This window comes from Dysidea avara, chromosome 2 (assembly GCF_963678975.1).
Source record: "Dysidea avara chromosome 2, odDysAvar1.4, whole genome shotgun sequence".
Lineage (NCBI taxonomy): Eukaryota > Metazoa > Porifera > Demospongiae > Dictyoceratida > Dysideidae > Dysidea > Dysidea avara.
In genome coordinates, this window is record NC_089273.1 from 9,824,380 (window position 1) to 9,842,977 (window position 18,598).

The 18,598-nt window shown below is 36.5% G+C and overlaps 2 protein-coding genes and 1 long non-coding RNA gene across 3 annotated transcripts in view; all 3 read left to right on the forward strand.

The window, feature by feature from the left end:
* Positions 1-4,632: 4,632 nt before the first annotated feature.
* Positions 4,633-6,039, forward strand: LOC136247785 (sodium/calcium exchanger 1-like). Its single transcript, XM_066039610.1, has 5 exons — positions 4,633-4,672; positions 5,132-5,332; positions 5,393-5,530; positions 5,587-5,790; positions 5,840-6,039. Exons 1-5 carry the CDS (start codon positions 4,633-4,635, stop codon positions 6,037-6,039), a joined length of 783 nt encoding a protein of 260 aa, XP_065895682.1.
* Positions 6,040-6,148: 109 nt separating this feature from the next.
* LOC136246576 (uncharacterized) lies at positions 6,149-8,476 on the forward strand. The gene is made up of 3 exons (XR_010696653.1): positions 6,149-6,233; positions 8,164-8,313; positions 8,364-8,476. It is a non-coding gene; the product is annotated as an uncharacterized lncRNA (long non-coding RNA).
* A 31-nt stretch (positions 8,477-8,507) lies between these two features.
* LOC136247786 (mucin-22-like) overlaps positions 8,508-18,598 on the forward strand; it is a 44,078-nt gene continuing 33,987 nt past the window's right edge. The window contains exons 1-18 of the mRNA XM_066039611.1: positions 8,508-8,580; positions 8,658-8,807; positions 8,860-9,063; positions 9,128-9,262; positions 9,337-9,341; positions 10,290-10,549; positions 11,144-11,238; positions 12,252-12,452; positions 12,512-12,649; positions 12,706-12,909; positions 12,959-13,096; positions 13,146-13,352; positions 15,270-15,419; positions 15,470-15,673; positions 15,766-15,915; positions 15,968-16,171; positions 16,236-16,370; positions 18,368-18,568. Of these exons, the coding sequence (XP_065895683.1) occupies positions 8,508-8,580; positions 8,658-8,807; positions 8,860-9,063; positions 9,128-9,262; positions 9,337-9,341; positions 10,290-10,549; positions 11,144-11,238; positions 12,252-12,452; positions 12,512-12,649; positions 12,706-12,909; positions 12,959-13,096; positions 13,146-13,352; positions 15,270-15,419; positions 15,470-15,673; positions 15,766-15,915; positions 15,968-16,171; positions 16,236-16,370; positions 18,368-18,568 (2,854 nt within the window). The remainder of the gene's footprint in view (positions 8,581-8,657; positions 8,808-8,859; positions 9,064-9,127; positions 9,263-9,336; positions 9,342-10,289; positions 10,550-11,143; positions 11,239-12,251; positions 12,453-12,511; positions 12,650-12,705; positions 12,910-12,958; positions 13,097-13,145; positions 13,353-15,269; positions 15,420-15,469; positions 15,674-15,765; positions 15,916-15,967; positions 16,172-16,235; positions 16,371-18,367; positions 18,569-18,598) is intronic.

Below are 18,598 nucleotides of genomic sequence, written 5' to 3' on the forward strand. Positions count from 1 at the left end.
AGGATTTTACAAGAACGAACGTTGTCAAATTCGGCCTTCCTGTAATCCACCCGTCACTTACACTATCCCTCTGAAACTCTGGAGTTGAACTCATCGTGTCACTAGTAACTACCACACAAGCAGTGAAGCAAATCCATGCCGATAGTTTCGTGATCGAGGTTGCCGACATCAAAGGGGAAGTTTCATTTCTTATTTTTTTATTTATTTTTTATCGCATGCGGTTAGACGCAACCGCAGGTGTATGCCTTGCGTTCCCTTATGCATTCCGAACATTGATCGCCTTGTTATCGCTTCAGTATTCACTCAATCACCTCAAGATTCACATCATCGATTTCACCATACATGATTACCCTACAGTCGTGATTTCAGCACCAAACGAAGTTTCAGTCGTCCTCAGTCGACCTAGAGGCCAAATACAAATCCCAGATTGTTGTTTTCCGCAATACTCGCTTGGCATGTAGGGCAATGTGTCTTTAAGCTGTTCTGAAAGTTTCATTCAGATTGAAACATTTGTTTTCGAGAATGGCTAGTTTGAAATTTGAATTTAGTAGCCCCCACGTCATTTGCTCTCTAAGAATTTTACTCGGAATTTAAAGAATGACGCAGAGCACAACTGCGGTCACTGGGTATTGATGAACTGGCGCTCTATGTAGTTAATCAGTACATATAGCCACCAAGAAGTGTGCTGCCATAGATTATAGTCCATAGATATAATTGATGGTGCTGCATACCATCCTTCGTTTTGAAATTAGTCTCCCCCACATAATTTGTCCTCTAAGGGCGCGGCTTAAAGAATGACACAAGAGTACAACTGCGGTTACCAGTTGTTGACACAAGCTGTGAGTAATTAGCACATGTAGCTAGCTTAAAAGGAAGTGTGCAAAATCGCCTAATACAATTGTCACCATGCATTATTGCATTTTATAGCACCCCCACACAAAATTACACATGTAATTACAACATACAGAGGAGACACATGAATACCAAACACTTTTCACAACAATAAATGAAGTTTAAAATATTTAAAACGAGTTAATGTTGGAATCTAACAGATATAGTATACTCACCGTGTCATTGGTTGTTTGGAGAAGAGCATTAATAAGAGTTAGTGCTATATTTAGAACATCAGCGTATGCGCATGCAGTAACACGTGCAACCGTGAAGAATGGGTAGACAAACTGCTTCTAACGAGTAAGTATGATGACAACAAGTTGGTATGACTCCATTTGTAGAATCCAGACGAGTGGGTGTGGCTTCAGTATGTCTAAACAGTTAACAAACATTCCTGTTATAAATACGTGCTAGAGTTGCAATATAATAGTATAGTATTTAAATGCAATAATACATAGTCTCCATTGCATCATTATCAAACGACACTAAGTGGAGGATATTGCTGCATCTCTAGTATGTACACTCTATCAGTACAACCTATCTTAATGGCCACTAGTATAGAAAGACAACCACTCTTGAAAAGCCAATTCCAATTGAGAATTTATACACTGTTACCTGCTGAATGAGTGAAGGTGGCAATAAACAAGTTCCCACGGTAATTTATACACGTGATCTGATCCTGTATATTCTGTCAGTGGATGAGATCCACTTGGCCAGGACAAAATGTGACTCAAGTACCCTGGATGATCCATACTCAACCAACTTATGACCCAGTGGCACAATGGAACTGACTATTTATAGAGAATACATACAATTATATTTATTTCTAAGATTTGTGGATGTGTGGACACATTACAACACATTACATGTACATACAAGACATGCTACGTACTGTTTTAGCATTTCAAGTCACCACATTATACACGTACCAGTCAACAATGCTTCATAGTGCCCATCAGTAAACCTGAAGAAAAGTTATGAAAAATAAAAATTCACATAAGTACAATGAAACCTCATTAATATGGCAGGCTGTGGGACCAAAAAATTTGGCCTGAATAACAAGGTGGCCTTATTAATGAGGTCATAAGTAATGCTTAGCTATATTTGGGACCTACTAGAGGTGGCCAATATAATGAGGTGGTCTTATTAAAGAGGTGACCACTAAGTGAGGTTTCACTGTACATATAGTTCACAATATTGTGAACAATATTAATGGTTAACAATATACACTGAAACCTGCAGGTCACTTCTTGTGGAAGATTGCTCTCTACACAAAATGACACATTCAGAGATTGTATTTAGATGGATGATACAGTAACGCATTGTGACTTCAATACTCGTGATGTGTCACTGTTAGGCAGCAACCATATACACGGCACTGCCACATCACACTTGCTCGCACACACAATTTTGCTAAAGATTTTACAAATTGATAATTGTGTGTGGCAACTAGCTGTTTCGCTTGCAAGACTGTGTGGCAGCTGTTTCCCTTCTGTACAAGTGGCCACCAAGACAGGTCCACTGTGGATGAAAGCCAAGCATTAGATATTTGGTATTTCATGTGTTGAAGACATTCCAGGGCTTCTGGTAGTCTCAAATCTCACCACAGTTTAACTCAGGCAGTGTTGTGGTCACCACTAAACTACTGGAATGCTGTGTTATGATCATCTTATGCTTGGCTACTATATTGTAGAACTGAAATGGATAATCTGAAAAATATATCCTATGGATAATGACTTCATCACTTTCTTCATCAGGAGCTTATAAGGACCAATAGTGAAACTTTTTACACTTTGGGCTGACAGTCAACTGCCTATGTCTGAAGCAGTGCTTTTGGTGCTCTAACAGATTGGCTGCCCCCTTGCTGCCAGCACTCACTGTCTCATACACTGTCATACACTAAATCCATCTCTATAGCCAGTTAGAACAGCATGCTTCTTACCTTTTTTTAAGGCCGCATAATGCAGCCACCTCTTTAAAAGGCAAGGTTAGAAAATTTTGTCCCTACGGCCTGAATAATGACCAGTTTTCACTGTACTATTAGTGATTAGTGATCATGGGGGATTATTTATTAAGATACTAAGATATACAAACGCTACAACCTCTAAATATAGCAGTAAATTTTTTACCCTGGTCCAATGTCTCGTAATAATCGTGACTTCGTGAGAGACTCTACTGTGACAAATATATACATGTTTATCATGATATGTGCTAATCGCCTTTTTACAATTAAGTTTTACAACACAAATACATGTATAGTTAAACTCACCAATTGCGACTAAATCCCTTCAACACGAAAAGACAAGTAATGAGACAACCTTGGAGACAACAGCCACACAAGCCTATTCTGGTGCGTTTATTTAGTGGTAATATAAATTTTAAAGGCGTTTATTTACAACAGGACATAATTATGCGCCCCTCTATTGTCTCTGTACATACTTGCCTTTTCTTTACTATTCTCATTTCATTTCACAAGATCTCTTGGCAGGGGTGTAGCTTCTTCACTTGAATTAGTCAATGCTTGAAGTAGATCGAGATACTCTAATAGAACAGTCACATTTCTACAAGTGCCATATTTTTATATTGTAAAGTCTGTAAGTAGCTAGTAATTTAAACTATACAATCCGATGCTAAGCAGAAGTTGTAACTATGCTAAATATTGATTGCTGTGTTACAGCTGTTTTGTGACTGCTCTAATAGAGTATCTTGATCGTTTCAATGCAGTACAAGATGAAAGGCAAAGTGTTGTTAAGGGTTTACTAGTTAAAATGGGTGTTAGTTGACTGCAGTTGCATGCCACTAACAGGGCCATCCAGAGAAATTAGAGGACCCAGGGAAAAGAGTTAAAGAGGGGCCTAGGGGCAAGGAAGGGTCTAGATCCTGACTGCTCTATTAAAGTATACCGATCTTTCTTTAAACAGGTATTCAAGTGGCCCCTTTCGGGCTGTGGCAGGGGGCAAAATACCCCAGTTACCCCCAATGTGGGCGGCCCTGGCCACTAAAATTACAGTTATATTTTAACATTCTGTCACTGTAATCTGGAGTTTCTGTCAAAACCATGGAAACTCACCTACTGTTATCAACAGTGCATCGCTTATTCTAACAAAAAGTATTGAAATCCCATCCAAAAACAGCTTATAGCTGTAAAAAAAGTACGTGTCCAAGTAAAGCAGAGTTAACTGTGACGAAAAGTAATGATATCATAATGCGGCCATGTGCGAGGTGTGCAAGTTGTAAAATTAATATTAGCTAATCAGATAATACAATGTTATTGTTAAAGTGTTAATGAGAACTATGTGATGCTGCTAGTTTTTAAGTGTGTGAGCATCTTCATAAATGCCACATAAATTTAATTCTCAATAAAGCAATGTGTATAGATTCTCTGATAGTAATAAATAGTTTGAGTTTGGCCACCTTTCCTGTATACAGCAATGCTACGAACAAAGGAAAGGTGGCCAAACTCAAACTATTTATTACCATCAGAGAATCTATACACATTGCTTTATTGAGAATTAAATTTATGTGGCATTTATGAAGATGCTCACACACTTAAAAACTAGCAGCATCACATAGTTCTCATTAACACTTTAACAATAACATTGTATTATCTGATTAGCTAATATTAATTTTACAACTTGCACACCTCGCACATGGCCGCATTATGATATCATTACTTTTTGTCACAGTTAACTCTGCTTTACTTGGACGCACACTTTTTTTACAGCTATAAGCTGTTTTTGGATGGGATATCATTTACAGCTGCAGCACATCCAATGCAGAAGTTAGTTGCAAATACCAGCAAAGCAGAAAACTACAATCTCCAACAAAATTTACAAGCACCAGCAAGTCACAAACAGATGTAGCTTGCTGCTGCTGCAACAAAAAAATGACATCGATCAACTTCTGCAGCAAATTTAATGCATCTAGTACTTTTGGAACAGCTATAAACAGTGTTGATGGAAACAGAAACACAAATGTTATGTAGAATATGTAGCTGTATGGGCAGCTACGTATAGATTTATAAGTAATTAAACATGCATTGTAATATGCATTTTGTACCCAATGTATTTCAATAGCATTTATCTCAAAATATAAATTTGGTTAGGTTTTCAATCAGCTGCTTACATATACAACTCATTTTGTAATAGCCTCTTGGCTCTGCTGTATTTTTTTATGGTTAAATTCCTTGTGAATAATGTTTTATGAGCATGTAAAAACAGTTTACATAATGTCTTTGTAGGTACAGAAGATTACAATGGAACAAGGATCACAGTTGATGTTCCTGCTGGAGTATTAACACGATCATTTGCAATAAACATTATTGATAATGATGTTGTAGAATGTGATGAAGTGTTCAGTGTCACTATAGAGTCTGTTATCACATGTGGAGTTACTACTGGAGATGTTATCAGTAGTAATGTGACTATAATGGATAATGATGGTGAGTGGAGTGACTACAGTGTTATAATTATGTTGTTATGTAAAATTATTCCACCCACAGAAGCAGCATTATCACTAAATCAAACAGAATATTCAGTATCAGAAGTTGATGGTCAATTACCAGTGGGTGTTACACTTAGTAGAGTAACATCACAAGATGTAACTGTACTAATCACTATCACTGATGGGACAACTACTGGTAATATTGTTAACCCAATGACTACATGATACTATTAATGTACATATCTTTCACAGGTGGAGAAGATTATAATGTAACACAACAATCACTACTCATCATACCAGCTGGGTTGACATCATCATTATATAGTGTAGATATTATTAATGATATGATACATGAAGATGATGAGACATTTGATATTACTATAACATTAATGACAACTTGTTTATCAATAAGTGGTGATCATAATGTTGCTACTGTGACCATCCTTGATGATGAAGGTATGTGAATTGTACAGTGTGAATATGAAACTGTTACCATTTTATGTAGCTCCAACTATTACTTTCAACCAGTCAACATACACTATCAATGAAGATGATGGATTAGTTACAATTGTACTAATTCTCAGTAACCCATCAACAACTGATATCACTGTACAAGTGTTAACTACTGATGGATCAGCTACTGGTGAGTATGGGATAGGTGAAGTTTATGATAAATTACAATACTATAACAGGAGGAGGTGTTGATTATGTTTCTGGACCATACAGTGTTACATTTCCAGCTGGAAATACTAATGTTTCATTTGATATTAACATTACTATTGATAACTTAGTGGAGGATGATGAAGAGTTTCATCTCACCATTGATCCATCCTCACTACCCACTGGTGTTAACATCAGTTCACCTCATCAATCTACTGTGAATATTGTTGACAATGACAGTGAGTTGATATGTTTGTTGGATAAAGCAAGTTTAGTGCAACAGTGGTAATTCAGCTTTTCTTTTTAGTGGCTTAAATTTTAGGAATATGTACTAAGAATATTTCATGCTTTACATTTTATTCTGCCTATTGTTAGAGCCTGTGAAATTGAATGATAAGTAGAATTCTGCAACTTTAAAAATTCATAAATGTTTCACATGCAACTTTATCTTAGCAAAAACAAAAGTTTAAAACTGTGAACAATTTTGCTGTTTTACTATCAGTTTAGACCACAGCAAGGTGAAATACACAAATTTCATTAGCTACTTACAGGTATCTAAATCCTTTAAATCTCTTGTTTATGTCTCAATAGATCCCTGTCTCTGGAGTAATACAAAGCACCTCAAATTACACACCTGTAACAATGTATGGATATTTAATTGGATAACAATTTCTGTTACAAGTTTCAGGGAAGTGTATTGGCTTTTTTCTACAAATGAAAGCTACATTTCTCGTGTTACAAGCAGCTGTGAAAGTACAAAGAGCAGCAACAACAAGCTGTGGTCTAAATTATTTATACATCGAAACACAGGTTCCTTGGAAATTAGATACACTCAAGGCTGTAGTAACGGCCTCACTTAGCTTATATACAGGGCCTTTTGGGTTACTAAATTCCTTGAAACTCTGTGTTTCAATGTCTAACCATTACTTAAGATTGCTATAACAAGTTGGTAAGTGTTTAGGAACGAGTCTGTTTTGCTTTTCTCAACCTATTTTACTTTCATGCAATTCTTTAAGTTTCACCTATTAAATCCATAATATTCTTACTCAAGAATTATATATTTTGCTCAGCATCATAAATCTTTATTAATTTACCATTCTAAGTGCAAAGCTAAATTGTGACTGGATGTTGGAAAACCTACCTTTTTGGGCACAAGCAAACTTTTTGGGAAAACTCAAATAAAAATTTCAACACTTTTAATAAATTCAATTGTTTTTGCACATATGGATAAAGCAACTATTAAACCTTCTTGTTGTGAAGTTTCACACCTGTAGCTCCTTTTTCCTATTAGATATGGATGATCACATCAGATCATTAGTAATTTCACATGTGTGGGATAACAATTAACTTACAAATTGGGTGATTTGTTCAACTGCTGGAATGGCTAAAACTTAGTCTTAGACAAAGATACATGACAGAAAAGTACCAAGAATACTTCATTAATCTATCAGAAATGTCTTTTACAGTATTTTAGATGGTATTAATGGAATTATTGGCAAACAAAGTGATTTGTCACCATTTGTCACCCTTAATCTCTCACAGAACTCAATACATTACCATAAAAGTTAGTTTGTAATGTACAGGACAGAAAATTAGCCATATCTCAGGAATGCTTAAAGATATATTAAGCTGAAATTTTAACACAAGATAGATGAGAACCTAGTACCTCATTTAAGCAATAAAACAGAAAATTGACCATGTGCCAAAAAGGTAGGTTTTCCAAGATCAGATCACAATTTTCACTTAAAATGACTATTCAATTAGAGTATCTCGATCTGTACTTGCTATTACCGTATATAGCAAGAAGCTAGCTAATTTTTCTTATCTTATGTGACTGTTCTATTAGAGTATTTCGATTGTGACTTGCACTTCCCATAATAATTAACTATGTGCTGTTGATATTTTATCACTTGTGACTGTTCTATTAGAGTATCTGATCCAAAGTCCACTTCACAAAAATTTCACCTACTGTAATATTCCAGCAGTTTTCCCACTGCTTTTACCTACTCATTAAGCTAAAACTTTTCCAACAAAATGTCCCAATATATATATACTTTTACTAAGGTTGTCTATTTATGAATTGATTTTGTGGAACGTATGTAACTTTCAATAATATTCAACAAAATACTTATTGGTTTACCTATGTATTTTTGTATGATATTGATACAGGTGTTGACGTCAGGTTTACACAAGATAGCTTCTTTGGATCTGAAACTGAAGGATCCATGTTACTATCATTAGAACTAGTAGGAGGCACAGTCAGTATTCCATTTGATGTTACTATTACACCATCAGAACAATCACCAGTGTCTGCTGAAGGTAATAGTGTAATATCATTACATGTTGATTATGTAGTGTTTGACTAACAGGTGGTGTTGACTTTAACACTACCAGACTAGTTGCTACATTTGATGTTGGAATGACTATGAGTAGTGTTAATGTATCACTGATCAATGATGATGTTGTTGAGGGAGATGAAGAGTTTTTGTTAACTTTAAATGTGTCTTTGTTTGATGGAAGAATATCACCTGGTGATCATAATACTACCACAGGAATTATCACTGATACAACCAGTAAGTGTTGATTGTACAATAGTTTAGTACTGCTGATGATTATACACTGTAGCTTGAAAATGTTTATCGCAAATTTTCATTGTTGTGTAGTGTTGGTGATAAATTTCACATCTGAACAATTCACTGTAACTGAATCATCAGGATTGGTAGAAGTGATGGTGATGATGGAGGGAGGAACATCTACCAGTCCTATTAGTGTAATAGTTACTCCTTCTGAACAATCACCAGTATCAGCAACTGGTAAGGAATGCATTGGTAGATATGATGTTTAGTGACTGCTATACTCCAATAGGATCAGGTGTTGACTTTGACTCTAATCCAATTACTATAACAATTGAAGCTGGATCAACAGAGGGTAGAGGTAACATATCAGTGAGCTGTGACAATGTGGTAGAAGGAGTGGAGACTTTTGATATGAATTTAACACTTGCTAGTGATAATCCTCTAGTGAGAGTAGGTAGGGACACTTCAGTTGGAAGAATCACTGATAGTACAGGTATGATAGTAGTATAATATATCTATGTTGATCAGTGTGTGACATATAATAATATCCTGTATAGTTGTGGTGAACATTGAACAATCCAAATATGAAGCAAGAGAGAACAGTAGTGAAGTGACATTAACACTAGCACTCAGTCAAGTGTCAACTGAAGCATTTGAAGTTGTACTGACTACAATGGACATCACTGATAGGGGTAATTGAATGTATTAATGCATACCTGTATCTAGATCATTTATGTATAACAATAGAACTGCCTATCATTAATAGGTACGGTACGTACCACTCAAATACAACGTCAGCTAGATAAAGTGCGAGTGATTAAAAAATTTGATAATTAAAGGATGTGGCACCTGTTTCGCTTGCAAGTATTCATCCCAAATAAAACAGGAAGAATATTTAGAGCGAAATGGATTCCATACCCTTTGATTAGCAAGTCTTTTACTCACTTGCACTCTCTTTAGATGACGTTGCATTTGAGCAGTTGTACAGTTGATAGTTTTCAGTGCAAATATGTGTAGTCACCAATACTACTGAAGATGATGTTTATAGCTTCCAGCATGTGTAGTAATGGTTTGCACACACATCTCTTCAAATGAATATTGCATAGCATGAATGGGCTACTAAAGTTTAAGCATTTTCTGGTGAATAATTTTGGTATTACAGCGATAGAAAGCAAGGATATCAAAACAATCTTTTATACTGAGATACAGTGCTTTGCCCAGTTGCATAACTGGACTCCTGTTACTAGCCATACATCTTGTTGCATATCCAATCATTCTGATGTGAAACCCCAGCTCATTTTGTCCTGTAATGTAACCGTACACAAGTTCGCTGTCAGTACAGTACACTGTACATCAAACTTGTACGCAACTTCACCTATACTGGGGCTGTATGCAGTGCATACTGTAGCTATAATTTTTAGGCATATGGTGGCCAAGGTGGATGACACCTTTGCATGCCGTCTAGTCTAATACTTCTCATTGCCATTGCTATATCATTACCTGCTTGCTACTCAGTACTGTTTAATATCACTGCTACCTACTATTGCTGTGTTGTTCTGATGCTTATCAAAGTGGCTTACACTGTTGATTACTTCAGATAACTGCTTCCTATTACTGCTGTTGTTGTAGGTTACTGTCGCTCCTTTTAATATTTCTTCTTGCTATGGTTGTATTATTTTCTTTTATGCTACTGCTACAATTGCTTGCCTACTTGTATAGTTCGCTGCTACTACTTGTGCTGCTGTTGCTGCTGCCACTGCCACTGCTATTGCTGGCACCACTGCTGCTACCACCGCCATTTCTGCTGCTGCTGCCTCCACTGCCACTGCTGCTGCCACCACTACTGCTGCCACCGCCGCTGCTGCTGCTACTGCCACTGTTGCTGCTACTGCCACTGCTGCTGCTACTGCCACTGCTGCTGCTGCCGCTGACGCTGCTGCCGCAGACGCTGCTGCCACCGCTGCTACTGATTGTCAACAGTAGTAGCTTGTTGCTCGCTACCATCACCACCACTAGCCAATGCCACAACCAAAATAGCACTAATAATAGCAACTAGAAGTGTAGCTACGAGAAGCTGCAAGAAGCACTAATATTTACAACTAAGCATCCAAGGCAGCAGTTGGTTACAGGAACAAGCAAAATCAGCAAGCCAAAAGTAGGTGCAATCGCAAGTAGTAGTAGCCTGCTGTGAGAAACAGAGAGTTGCTGCTGCTGTAGTATGTTCACGTTGAGTCAAATTCTGAAAAACAGTTAAAAATTAGAAGTGGTATTTTTCTCAACCGAGTTAACATTTCAGCCAACTGGATTATTATTGGTAACAGAAAAGGTGTCAACAAGAGACACGTACGGTTTGGCTCCATTACAAGTTCGGGGAAAGGGCTGTAATGGACACTGTACTTAAATGGCTTTCCTATAGGAAATGTATTGTGAAAATTTGATTGGCCGTAAATAGTATTTCAAAAATTTGCACAAAAAGATTTTGAAATATTTTTAGGGGGTCAAACAGTACTACAAATGAGCCAAATTTCAAGATTGTGTATAATTGTTTCCATGAGTTATTTAATGTTTTTGAGGATTCAACTCAACGTGAACATACCAGGGGTGGATCCAGGAGCTGGCAAGGGGAAGGGCACAAACAGATTAAGTTGTTGGGGAGCCAAATTCTCTTGTTAGCTGCTGTATTTTTGAAGCAGCAAATAATCACCTCTTTTAGCAGTGTCTCACTGTTTATTTGCCATTTTGGTCTTTGCAGATGGCTGAGAAGTCTTGAAAGCTGTTTAAAAGGCTCTGAATGTCTTCAACAACAGCAGCACAATAATTATTTTAGAGGCATTTAGTACAAAGAAGGTGCTGGATGACAATTTCACAGTTAGTTTGAATTTGGTTTGCTTTGAATTCAAGTGAAGTTATAATAAATGGTGCAAATTTTTATGAGTTCTATAAACTGATGTTGCCCAGACAAATTTTAGTATTTTACTCAGCTCGCTCCATCCACATGGTTGGGGGGGGGGGGGGGGGGGGGTGCGGGGGGGAGGTGGATTTGCCCCAAATGTCCCATCCTGGATTCGCCATTGCATACTATACAAGGTTCAAGTAGCAGATAGCTTCAGTAAGTTGCAAGCTGTAGTAGAAAGCTACAAGAAGAAGCAGCAGTGAGCAAGCTTCAAGAAGTAGAAGCATACAAAGCATTATCATTTACAGCTGCAGCACATCCAATGCAGAAGTTAGTTGCAAATACCAGCAAAACAGAAAGCTACAATCTCCAACAAAAATTACAAGCACCAGCAAGTCACAAACAGATGTAGCTTGCTGCTGCTGCAACAAAAAAAATGACATTGATCAACTTCTGCAGCAAATTTAATGCACCTAGTACTTTTGGAACAGCTATAAACAGTGTTGATGGAAACAGAAACACAAATGTTATGTAGAATATGTAGCTGTATGGGCAGCTATGTATAGTTTTATAAGTAATTAAATATGCATTGTATTAAGCATTTTTTACCCAATGTATTTCAAGGGCATTTATCTCAAAAACAAATTTGGTCAGATTTTCAATCAGCTGCTTACATATACAACTCATTTTGTAATAGCCTCTTCGCTCTGCTGTATTTTATATGGTTAAATTCCTTGTGAATAATGTTTTATGAGCATGTAAAAACGGTTTACATAATGTCTTTGTAGGTACAGAAGATTACAATGGAACAAGGATCACAGTTGATGTTCCTGCTGGAGTATTAACACGATCATTTGCAATAAACATTATTGATAATGATGTTGTAGAATGTGATGAAGTGTTCGGTGTCACTATAGAGTCTGTTACCACATGTGGAGTTACTACTGGAGATTTTATTAGTAGTAATGTGACTATAATGGATAATGATGGTGAGTGGAGTGACTACAGTGTTATATTATGTTGCTATGTAAAATTATTCCACCCACAGAAGCAGCATTATCACTAAATCAAACAGAATATTCAGTATCAGAAGTTGATGGTCAATTACTAGTGGGTGTTACACTTAGTAGAGTAACATCACAAGATGTAACTGTACTAGTCACTATCACTGATGGGACAACTACTGGTAATATTGTTAACCCAATGACTACATGATACTATTAATGTACATATCTTTCACAGGTGGAGAAGATTATAATGTAACTCAACAATCACTACTCATCATACCAGCTGGGTCGACATCATCACTATATAGTGTAGATATTATTAATGATATGATACATGAAGATGATGAGACATTTGATATTACTATAACATTGATGGCAACTTGTTTATCAATAAGTGTTGATCGTAATGTTGCTACTGTGACCATCCTTGATGATGAAGGTATGTGAATTGTACAGTGTGAATATGAGACTTTTACCATTTTATGTAGCTCCAACCATTACTTTCAACCAGTCAACATACACTATCAATGAAGATGATGGATTAGTTACAATTGTACTAATTCTCAGTAACCCATCAACAACTGATATCACTGTACAAGTGTTAACTACTGATGGATCAGCTACTGGTGAGTATGGGATAGGTGAAGTTTATGATAAATTACAATACTATAACAGGAGGAGGTGTTGATTATGATACTGGATCATACAGTGTTACATTTCCAGCTGGAAATACTAATGTTTCATTTGATATTAACATTACTATTGATAACTTAGTGGAGGATGATGAAGAGTTTCATATCACCATTGATCCATCCTCACTACCCACTGGTGTTAACATCAGTTCACCTCATCAATCTACTGTGAACATTGTTGACAATGACAGTGAGTTGATATGTTTGTTTGATAAAGCAAGTAAAGTACAGCAGTGGAAATTCTGCCTTTCTTTAAAGTACCTTAAATTCTAGGAATATGTACTAAGAATATTTCATGCTCTACGTTTTGTGCTGCCTATTGTTTTGAGTCTGTGTAGTTGAATAAGTAGAATTCAACAACTTTAAATTCATGAATGTTACATATGCAACTTTATCTTAGCCAAAACAAAAGATTAAAACTGTGAACAATATTGCTGTTTTACTATCAGTTTAGACCACAGCAAGGTGAAATACACAAATTTCATTGGCTACTTACAGGTATCTAAATCCCTTGTTTATGTCTCAATAGATCCCTGTCTCTGGGGCAATACAATGCACTACAATTACGCACCTGTAACAATAGGAATGCATGGGCATTTAACTAGATAGCAAGTTCTGTTACAAGTTACAGGGAGGTGTATTGGCCTTTTTTTCTACAAATGAACACTACATTTCTCATGTTACAAGCAGCTGTGAAGGTACAACAAACAACAACAACAAGCTGTGGTCTAAATTAGTTAGACATCGAAACACAGGTTTCACGGAATTTAGAAACCCTCAGACCTGTAGTAGCACCCTCACTTCACTTGTGCACAGGGCCTTTCGGATTACTAAATTCCGTAGAACTTGCGTTTCGATGTTTAACTATTATTTAAATACTGATTTCTTTTACAAGTTGGTATGTGTTTAGTAATGAGTCTATTTTGCTTTTTTCCACCTATTTTTTCTTTCAAACAATTCTTTAATTTTCACCTATTATCCATATTTTGCTCAAGAATTATATATTTTGCTCAGCATCATTAATCTTTGTTAATTTACCATTCTAAGTGCAAAGCTAAATTTTCACCTTAAATTGACTGTTCAATTAGAGTATCTCCATCTGCACTTGCTATTACTGTTTATAGCAAGAAGCTAGCTTATCATATGTGACTGTTCTATTAGCATATCTCAATTGTGACTTGCACTTCCCACAATAATTGTGACCTAAGTTTAGAAAATTGTCGATATAAGCACAATAGTACTTTTGTAATAAAACACATTTACAAATAATGGGTAAAAAAACCCAATCTCCAGAAAAATTATGCAAGTTTTTATCGCTTTGGTGGGTGATGAATTGACACTCCAGTGGATAAATCTTGGGTATCACCATGTTCCCCTATTCATAGGGAGTTCAAAATTCCTTGTTTCAGCTTCATACACAGGTGGGTTTCTGAGTTACAGACGTTTGCTTACGTTGTGGTGACTAAAGAATTTACCACGATCTTCCTCCAATGAATTCGCCTTCCTTCCGGATCACAGAAGAATACCTTTGACAAAAACTATACCTTGCAAAGATTCAACTCTGTATGCCATTGTATCAATAAGTTATGATGGTTTATGTAAGCACCTGTGGATTATTTTCTTGATGTCTTCTGTACATATCAATTTATTCGCTCGTACAGCTGTCTACTGCTGTATTTCCCACACTGCTTAACTATGAAGCTGAAACTTAGCCAGTTCATTCCTCTGTCCCTGTAGACAACAAAGAACCTATAAAAAATGTTTTTAATAAATATGCATATATCGACAGTTTTTTTTTTAAATTAGGCCACAATTAGCTACACTGTATGCATTGTGGATATTTTATCACATATGACTGTTCTATTGGAGTATCTTGATCCAATTTTATGTCCACTTCACAAAAGTTTCACCTATTATTCCAGCATTTTGCTCATTGCTTTTACCTACCCATTAAGCTAAGAAATTCCAACAAAACATCCCATATATATATATTTTACAAAGGTATATCTATTTATGAATTGATTTTGTGGGACGTATGTAACTTTCAATAATATTCAACAAAATACTTGTTGGTTTATCTATCTATTTTTGTATGATATTGATACAGGTGTTAACGTCAGATTTACACAAGATAGCTTCTTTGGGTCTGAAACGGAAGGATCCATGTTACTATCATTAGAACTAGTAGGAGGCACAGTCAGTATTCCATTTAATGTTACTATTACACCATCAGAACAATCACCAGTGTCTGCTGAAGGTAATAGTGTAATATCATTACATGTTGATTATGTAGTGTTTGACTAACAGGTGGTGTTGACTTTAACACTACCAGACTAGTTGCTACATTTGATGTTGGAATGACTATGAGTAGTGTTAATGTATCACTGATCAATGATGATGTTGTTGAGGGAGATGAAGAGTTTTTGTTAACTTTAAATGTGTCATTGTTTGATGGAAGAATATCACCTGGTGATCGTAATACTACCACAGGAATTATCACTGATACAACCAGTATGTGTTATCTGTACAACACTTTAGTATTGCTGAATGATCTAATGATTATAGTTTGAAAATGTTTTTTGTAAATGTTCATTGTTTTATAGTGTTGGTGATAAGTTTGACATCAGAACAATTCACTGGAATTGAATCATCAGGATTAGTAGAAGTGATGGTGATGAAGGAGAGAGGAACATCTACCAGTCCTATTAGTGTAATAGTTACTCCTTCTGAACAATCACCAGTATCAGCAACTGGTAAGGAATACATTGGTAGATATGATGTTTAGTGACTACTATACTCAAATAGGATCAGGTGTTGACTTTGACTCTAATCCAATTACTATAACAATTGAAGCTGGATCAACAGAGGGTAGAGGTAACATATCAGTGAGCTGTGACAATGTGGTAGAAGGAGTGGAGACTTTTGATATGAATTTAACACTTGCTAGTGATAATCCTCTAGTGAGAGTAGGTAGGGACACTTCAGTTGGAAGAATCACTGATAGTACAGGTATGATAGTAGTATAATATATCTATGTTGATCAGTGTGTGACATATAATAATATCCTGTATAGTTGTGGTGAACATTGAACAATCCAAATATGAAGCAAGAGAGAACAGTAGTGAAGTGACATTAACACTAGCACTCAGTCAAGTGTCATCTGAAGCAATTGAAGTTGTACTGACTACAATGGACATCACTGATAGGGGTAATTGAATGCATTAATGCATGCCTGTATCTAGATCATTTATGTATAACAATAGAACTGCCTATCATTAATAGGTACAATACATACCACTCAAATACCACGTCAGCTAGATAAAGTGCAAGCGATTAAAAGTTTGATAATTAAAGAGTGTGGCACCTGTTTCGCTTGCAAGTATTCATCCCAAACAAAATAGAATGAACATTCATGACCTAATTGGTTCCACACCTAGTGAGTTTTTTACTCGCTTCCACTCTCTATAGATGACGTTGTATTTGAGCAGTTCCAGAGTTTATAGTTTTCAGTGCAAATATGTGTAGTCACCAATACTACTGAAGGTGATGTTTATAGCTTCCAGCATGTGCAGTAATTGTTTGCACACACATTCTTTCAAATGAATACTGCATAGCATGAATGGGCTACTAAAGTTTAAACATTTTCCGGAGAATAATTTTGGTATTACATACAGCAATAGAAAGCAAGGAGATCAAAACAATCTAATATACAAAGATACATTACTGTGACCAGTTGCATAACTGGACTCCTGTTACTAGCCATACATATTGTTGCATATCCTCCAAACATTCTGATGTGAAACCCCAGCTCATTTTGTCCTGTAATGTATCCGTACAAAAGGTCACTGTCAGTACACTATACATCAAACTTGTACACAACTTCACCTATACTGGAACTGTATGCAGTGCATAGCTATAATTTTTTGTCATATGGTGGCCAAGATGGATCACACCTTTGCATGCTGCCTAGTATAATACTTCTCATTGCCATTGCTATACCATTACCTGCTTGCTACTCAGTGCTGTTAAATACCACTGCTACCTACTATTGTTGTGTTGTTCTGATGCTTATCAAAGTGGCCTACGCTGTTGCTGTTGAATACTTCAGCTAACTGCGTCCTATTACTGCTGTTGCTGTAGGTTACTGTTGATCCTTTTAATACTTCTTCTTACTCTGGTTGCATTCTTTTCTTTTATGCTACTGCTACAATTGCTTGCCTACTTGTATAGTTCGTTACTACTATTTGTGCTGCTGCTGCCATTTCTGCTGTGGCTGCTGCTGCCACTGCCGCTACTGCTGCCACTGCCGCTGCTGCTGCTGCTGCTTCTGATTGTTGACAGTGGCAACTTTTTGCTCACCTTCACCACCATCACCACTACTACCCCCGCCACCGCCAATGTCACCACCAAAATAGCACTAATAATAGCAACTAAAAGTATAGCAATGAGAAGCTGCAAGTAGCACTAACATTTACAACTAAGCAGCCAAGGCTGCAGTTGGTTACAGGAACAAGCAAAAGCAGCAAGCCGAAAGTATGAGCAACACAAATGGCAGTAACCTGCTGCAAGAAACAGCAAACTACAAGCAGCTACTGCTACAAAGTTTAAGTAGCAGGTAGCTGCAGTAAGTTGCAAGCTGGAGCAGAAAGCTACAAGAAGTAGCAGCAGTGAGCAAGCTTCAAGAGATATAAGCATACAAAGAACTATCATTTACAGCTGCAGCACATCCAATGCAGATGATATTTGCAAACACCAGCAATTTGAAAGCAGAAAGCTACAATCGCCAACAAAAATTACAAGCACCAGCAAGTCACAATCGGTTGTACGTAGCTTGCTGCAAAAAAAAAAACAATAACACCAATCAGCTACTGCAGCAGGTCTCATACGTTTAGAAGAGCTATCTATGAGTATCGCTTGAGGGTGCTGGTGAAAACAGTAACACGAATTTCATGTAGAATATGTAGCTATACGGTTAGCTATAGTTATATAAGTAATTAAACATGCATTGTGTTAAGCATTTTTTACCCAATCTATTTCAAGGGCATTTATCTCAAAAACAAATTTAGTCAGGTTTTCAATCAGCTGCTTACATATACAACTCATTTTGTAATAGCCTCTTCGCTCTGCTGTATTTTTTTATAGTTAAATTCCTTGCGAATAATGTTTTGTGAGCATGTAAAAACGGTTTACACAATGTCTTTGTAGGTATAGAAAATTACAATGGAACAAGGATCACAGTTGATGTTCCTCATGGAGTATTAACACAATCATTTACAATAAACATTATTGATAATGATGTTGTAGAATGTGATGAAGTGTTCGGTGTCACTATAGAGTCTGTTACCACATGTGGAGTTACTACTGGAGACGTTATCAGTAGTAATGTGACTATAATGGATAATGATGGTGAGTGGAGTGACTACAGTGATATATTAT